This window comes from Crocuta crocuta, unplaced genomic scaffold (genome assembly GCF_008692635.1).
Source record: "Crocuta crocuta isolate KB4526 unplaced genomic scaffold, BGI_CrCroc_1.0 scaffold236, whole genome shotgun sequence".
Lineage (NCBI taxonomy): Eukaryota > Metazoa > Chordata > Mammalia > Carnivora > Hyaenidae > Crocuta > Crocuta crocuta.
In genome coordinates this window covers 1264260-1271732 of record NW_027530998.1, presented here as the reverse complement: position 1 = coordinate 1271732, position 7473 = coordinate 1264260, and the positions used below count along the sequence as shown (strand labels likewise).

The following is a 7473-nucleotide window of genomic DNA, read 5'->3' as shown; positions in this document are numbered from 1 at the left end:
TTCTGAAAGTTCTCAGAACTTCTTTAATTCCACTGTTTGCCAGTGGAATGCATGGATTAAACGCTCTGGATTCATACATCCTTATTTTTATTTCTCATACATTTATCATTTCTATTCAAGTCCAGACTAATAACTCCAACTGGAAAGTTTTACCTCATATATTTCATATTAGTCAAGATATTTCATATTAGAGCCCGTTCAAAGATAACATGAAGGATTTTTTTTAAATACATAGTTTTGCCAACTTATTTTAGAGGAAAAGAAACTTTAAAGAATTGATTCTACATAGCCATTCTGGGAAAGTAGTATTTAGCATGAAACAACTACAATTCATGCATGCCATTCTGACAGGAAGTGGTTAGATTAATAGTTCAGCAGCTGTTTTCCAAGGGCTGAAGTAACTTACACGCACTGCCACTCCTTTAGCTTGATCACACCTAGAACGAGCAGACCAGGATTACATACATCTTCATTTTATTCCCTTCTTAAAGATAAATGTGATTAATAAGGTAACAGAGAAAGTAAAGCAGCAATAGCTTTTATAACAAAAATGTATTTTAAAATATCATTAATTCTTGGCAGCCAGATACAAATCAATGTTGGTATGGGCTAAAAAAACAGACAAATTATCTTTAACCAAGGCAACAACTTTTATTAACGCTGCTTACACATTCAGTGTGTTAGAATTCGGCAAAGGTTTTCGCTTCCTAAGCTGAAGTATAATTTGTATTGCATTAGTAGATCCTTAATACCATTTAAAAATTTCATTTATGAATGACTACATGATGCTGAGATGCTCTACTAGAATCACTTTTGTTGTTATTATGGAATGATGGAAATGTCTGTTAGGAAAACAGGTAGCTGTTTACACTTGCTTGGACTTTTAAATACTCTGAGAAAGGAGTAAGCAGAGCTGTTGGAAAGGCCCGTCATGGGAGCAGTGACCTTCGGAGATTGCGTTCTTAACTCAGTCATCTCCTCCACAGATCTTCAAGAGCGTGATTTCATAGTCTCCAGAAGTATCCGACTGTAAGGAATAGGACCGATAGAGATAAGGACAGACATAGCATAAATAATGAGGGGACCAAAAATTAATCATTTCCCACAGCTCTAGGGGGACTCAATGGGGGGAGACTCATGACCTGTCCAATTTTGTGAAATGCATCTGTAATTCCGTTACTCATTCTCACCTGAGTATAATTATGTTCCAGCCTAGCATCTTCTTTATAACATGTAATGTTTAAATTCTTCCTGATTCATGGCAGCTAAATTTCAATTTGGATTTGAAAAATAAGATTGCATCAATTATGTAACATTACATAATATTACTTTTCTAACAAAAGTTTAAAAATGATAATCTTAATAACATTATATTCATATTCATCAAATACTTGGTCTTATAAGGGTTAACTACTTTAATTTTATAACCCTTATAACTCTATGCAGTAGGTAGCCTAAGCATGTCCATTTAATAAATAGGTAAAATGAGAAAAACAGAGGTTAGGAAATCATATAGAGAATAACGAACAGGTAGGATTCAAATGGAGATAGGCTGGCCCCTTAACACCATACTATACTGCCTAACTTAAGAAAGTGAAAGAAACTACATTCCCAAAGAGTCTGCTTCTCAGTTCTTTTCCCCTAGGCTAGCCAAAGAAGATCTTGGTTCAGACAGACACCATGTGAGACTGAGGCTTAATGTACAAAGATGCCATGTTTGCTGCGTAAAACAGGTAAAACTTTTGCATAGCATTGGAGGTAAAACTTGGCTTTTAATCTAGACTGCCTAAAATCCTCACATTAGTTTCGTTTTATTCAAGGCAACTCAAACAGTGAGTGCTTCTTATCACTTAAGTTTCACATCAGGATAAATATTAGAGTAGACAGTGATGCAAAAGACACAATGAAGAAAGGTTATTTAGAGAAAAGTTTATGCATTGCTTTCACAATGAGACACAACAGGCATTAATATACATTCTCTTGTTTTATATAGATTGTCCTTCCTCCATTGGTTTTTCCCAGTTTTGCTCTGCCATATGTAATAATCTCTTGAACTGTGGATAAACCAACAATGTTCTCACCATCTATTAAAACAGCTTCCTTTAGGGCGCCTGAGTGGCTCAGTCAGTTAAGCATCCGACTTTGGCTCAGGTCATGATCTCACAGTTCATGGGTTAGAGCCCGCATGGGGCTCTGTGCTGACAGCTCAGAGCCTGGAGCCTGTTTCGGATTCTGTGTCTCCCTCTCTGACTCTCCCCTGCTCACGCTCTCTCTCTCTCTCTCTCTCTCAGAAATAAAACATTAAAAAATTAAAAGAAAAAACCCAGCTTCCTTTATTATCTCTGACCAAGTTGTAAACAATATTTAGCGGTTCTATCAGTTAGACAAGAAAATATATGCAAGTAGCTTAACACAGAGCTATATACGAAATGCTGATCCACTCTCAATACTAAACAAATGTTCATCCTTTCTTCTACCTCTGTACCTTTATGCCTTCTAGTAAAATAGCTATTCTATGTATATGGCTTTTTAGAAATTTTATTACCACAAAAAAGCTCATGTATTTTCAAAACCTTTAAACATAATTTATGTCTTCCTACTTAGTCCATATTAATTGTTCTTAAGACACTGAATGTCTCTGTTGGTGTACTTTTAGCAGTGGTATCACTGATTCTTTCTTCTCCCAACTCTGATCCCATCTTTTATTCTCTACATTTAATTCATCCTGCCAATTATTTCTTTTCAGTGGTTTTTAAGTTATTCCTTTTTCCATTCTGACGATGATGAATCTACTTTAGGCTCCCATCTCTTGTCACTAGTTTCCTTGGCTCTAGATTCATCAACTGTATTCTCCAACTGTTAATTCTTATTGTTCTCAATTCTAAGCTTTTTTCTCTTTTATATTTCTTCTCTTCTGTACTATCATCTACATTTTCTCCTTAAAGTATTTTCATTCATGTCCAACTATTCAGTAACACAACTGACTCCGAAAATATATCTCATACCACTAGCTACTGACCTGACAATTCCACTTACATGTTTCGAAGACATCTCTAACTCACCATGTACAAAACCGAACTCATGAACTTCTCCCCCATTATCAAAAAAGAAAAGTAAAAAACAAAAACAAAAACAAAACAAAACAAGCACCTGAAGCGTGACCTTCTTGCAGGGAATGGCACCCCTATCTGCTCCCAAGTTAGAAACCTGGAAGTCATCCTTGACATCTTTTCTTTTTTGTTCCTTATACCACGATGACCCACAGTCCCCTAAGTTTTAATTCCTAGATACCTTTTGAGTCTTCGCTCTTTGATCTCTTTGCATTATTACTTTGCATTATCCAGTTTTAGCAGCTCCAATATGACTAATAAAATAACTCAGCACCCCCAAATCTCTTTCTTCTTCTCTCCAATTCATTGTCCATGATCACAAGGATCTTTTCAAAATGTACTTCTGATCATGACACTATGCACTTAAATGGGAAACTCTTCAATGTTCTTAGGCTCCAGACAAAATCCTTAAAGGCTGACAAATGGTCCTGGATAATCTGGTCCCTCCAGCCTTATTTCTCATTTTGTTTCCTTACCATGAGGTCTTTCCCCTTGTAATTCCTTTTCCATTTGTTAGAATGCTTTACTGATTCTCTGACCCCACAACCTTTGTCTACTCAGTTTTAGACCTCAAGCATAACTTCCTCTTGGAAGCTTTTCCTATGGGTCAAATCCTCCCATCCTATGGTCTGACAGCACTATATCTCTTTCCTTTACATTTAGCATAGTTGTAACTTTACATTTATTTGTGATTCCATAAGCTCAGGAAACTTTTTTTTTCTTTGCTTGTACCTGTAACTCTGAACCAGGTACATAAAATACATTTAGTAAATACCTCTAACTGGATGAATGAAATACAAATTCTTTGACCACAAAACTCTCTTTCGCCTGATTTCACCTTGCCAGTTGGATTTTGTTTTTTGATATTCTCCAAGGGAGACCCCCCCTAATCAATCAAGTGCCTTACTACTTCTGTCCCTCCTACTCCTAACCATACATATATTTCTGGAGTATTCACCTGAGTCCCAGTTGAGCAGCATAGCACCTGGCCCACAGGAAGCACTCAACACAAGCTTATTAAACCTGAAAGGCAGGTTCAAGACCCATTTCCCCAAGAACAATTCCCTATCTAATCCCAAACTTCTTTACTCTGAATTCCTGTGTTGCTATCCTCCATACCGCACAATCTAGTATTTAATTGTATGTTGTTTTATATCTTCTTCTATTTGTCTTACTGATGTCCACCTCAAATCTCCACATAGACTACAAATTGAGGATGGCTACTATGTTTTCCATTAAAGACCCTGGAATTGTACTATTTATTAAATAGCTACTTAGCTTGTTGCTCAGTGAAATCTTATTAATGTAATTTTATCCAAATTTTGTATTAATGTCTTATTCCTAAATAATGAGAGGGACACATTTGTGTTTCACCTACTCTCTTTCTCTCCTCCTCTCCCCCACCAACCATCAACACCAGAAAGTTGTTAATAACCAGAAAAATGTCCAAACTATAGGCAGAAAGAAGAGGAGGCACAACAAAAGGTCAGGTGATATGCAAAATGGAACTCTAGCTCCTAAATTATAGAAATTTAAACATAAATAAATCCTATGTGTCAGTATTGACAATGTAATGAGATTACTTAATGATAATGTTATACTTAATATTATACCTAATAATATACATTTGTCATTTTTGCAATGTTATTTGTGTCTGAAGTTTTATCTAAAAATTCTTTCCCTGCTCCTGGGTCACAAAGGTAATGCCTGTATTTTCTTGGCATTTATAATTTTATCTTTTATCTTTGGGTTTTTAGTTCATCTGCAGTTTACCAGTGATATGAGGTTGGACAGGATCCAGTTTTATTTTTCACTATAGAATCAACCAGATTTCCCAATACATTTTTACTAAATAATCTGTTCCTTCCCTACTGATGTATGGTGTCCCCTCTGTCCTATGAATTTCCACAAACAATTGGATTTGTCTCTAAGGCCTTCATTCTGTTCCATTGCTTAATTTGTCTGTTCTTACTCCAAAACCACAGTTAAAACAGTTAATAATAGCATTGTACCATGTCAGTCTCTAATAGGACTTGCCCTTTCCCTATCTTTACTCTTCTTATTTTTTTTAAGTTTATTTATTTTTGTGAGAGAGAGCACAAGCAGGGGAGGGGCAGAGACAGAGAGGGAGATATAGAATCCAAAACAGGATCCAGGCTCTGAGCTGTCAGTGTAGAGGCTGACGCAGGGCTCAAACCCATGAACTGAACCCTGAGATCATGACCTAAACCAAAGTGGGATGCTTAACTGACTGAGCCACCCAGTTGCCCCTTTACTTTTCTTATTTAAGGTTAATGAGTCGTGAATCTTTATTCCTTCACATAAATGTTAGAGTAAGTTATCCAAGTTCCTCAAAGAAATCTAGCTGCAATATTGTTTGAAATTGCATTTGATTTATATAGCTTACTTTGAGGAACAAGTGACATCTTTACAATATCCTGTCATATCACTCAAGTGATATGAACTCTCTCTCCATTTATTGACATACTATATGGGTGTCTAAAAGAGTCTTAAAGTTTTCTTCATAGAGTTATATAGTCGTGGTCAAATGAATTCCTGGATAATTTAGTTTTTGTTTCTATTATGAATGGTACCTTAATTTTGATTATATAGTGTAAGAAGTACTATTAATTTTTACAGGTTGATCATTAACTGGCATCATTGCTGAATTTCTATAACTGATAATAATTTATAATTCCTGTTGATTTTTCTAGAAAGATGATTGTATCTACTGAAAATAATGGGGAGCTTCAACTATTCCCGTTCAATCTTTACACATATTTTTTATTGTTTTCCAATACTGTCCAGAACCCCTAGTCCTCTGTAAGATAGCATTAAGGTATATTAATGGTAGTAGTAGTATAGTATTTATTAGTATATAGGGGAATATTATTGTTCTGATCCCTATCTTAAAGGAACTACATCTAAAGTTTTTCCACTGAGTATAAGCACATATTTGCTATAATATATTGGTATATAGCTTTATCAGTTTAAGAAGATTTGCTTCTATTCTTAATCTGGTAAATGGTTTTATCATAAACAGGAATTGACCCTTTCCAAAGCATTTTCTGCAAATACTGAAATGATTATATAATCATCTTTTATATGTGTGCAATGTGGACAATTACATTAATTAATTTCCTGAGGATGATCCATCCTTTTATTCCTAGTTTAAGCCTCACTTGATTTTGATGTGTTATTTTTTTTAATAAACTGATATATTCAGTCAATATTTTACTCTTTGCTATCTTACGTTCCTAAGTGAAATGAATTTGTAATTTTCTTTATCCTATATCTTTGGAATCAAGATTATACTAAATTCATAAAATGAACTAGGCAGCTTTAACTTTTCCTATTTTCTGGTACAGTTTGTATAAGATTTGTAATTTGGGGCAGTCCTAAGAGGAAAGTACATTGCTCTCCAGGCCTATTTCAAGAGATTAGAAAAAGCGCAAGTCCAAAATCTAACAGCTCACCTAAAGGAACTAGAGGCAGAGCAACAAGAACGTCCTAAATCCAGTAGAAGAAGAGAAATAGTAAAAATTAGAGCAGAAATAAACAACATAGAGACCAAAGAAACAATTGAACAGATCAATGAAACCAAGAGTTGGTTTTTTGAAAAAATAAACAAAATTGACAAACCTCTAGCCAGACTTATCAAAAAGAAAAGAGAGAGCACCCAAATAGACAAAATTATGAATGAAAATGGACTTATTACAACCAACCCCTCAGAAATACAAGCAATTATCAGGGAATACTATGAAAAATTATATGCCAACAAATTGGACAACTTAGAAGAAATGGACAAATTCCTAAACACACACTCACTACCAAAATTCACACGGGAAGAAATAGAAAACCTGAACAGACCCATAACGAGTGAAGAAATCGAATCAGTGATCAAAAATCTCCCAACAAATAAGAGCCCTGGACCTGATGGCTTCCCTGGGGAATTCTACCAGACATTTAAAACAGAATTAATCCCAATTCTTCTCAAGCTATTCCAAAAAATAGAAATCGAAGGAAAACTCCCGGACTCATTTTATGAAGCCAGCATCACTCTGATTCCCAAGCCAGACAGAGATCCAGCAAAAAAAGAGAACTACAGGCCAATATCCTTGATGAATACGGATGCAAAAATCCTCAACAATATCCTTGCCAATCAAATCCAGCAGCACATAAAAATAATCATCCACCAAGATCAAGTGGGATTCATTCCTGGTTACAGGGCTGGTTCTCAACATTTGCAAATCATTGTGATATATCACATCAATAAAAGAAAAGATAAAAACCATATGATCCTGTCGATAGATGCAGAAGAAGCATTTGACAAAATACAGCATCTCTTCTTAATAAAGACTCT

At 35.2% G+C, this 7473-nt stretch overlaps 1 protein-coding gene across 1 annotated transcript in view; it reads right to left on the bottom strand.

The window, feature by feature from the left end:
• Positions 1–881: 881 nt before the first annotated feature.
• The window catches only part of ANXA3 (annexin A3), a 57701-nt gene continuing 51109 nt past the window's right edge, over positions 882–7473 (bottom strand). Inside the window, exon 13 of the mRNA XM_077770551.1 lies at positions 882–1027. Within this exon, the coding sequence (XP_077626677.1) occupies positions 968–1027 (60 nt within the window). The 3' untranslated portion in view covers positions 882–967. The remainder of the gene's footprint in view (positions 1028–7473) is intronic.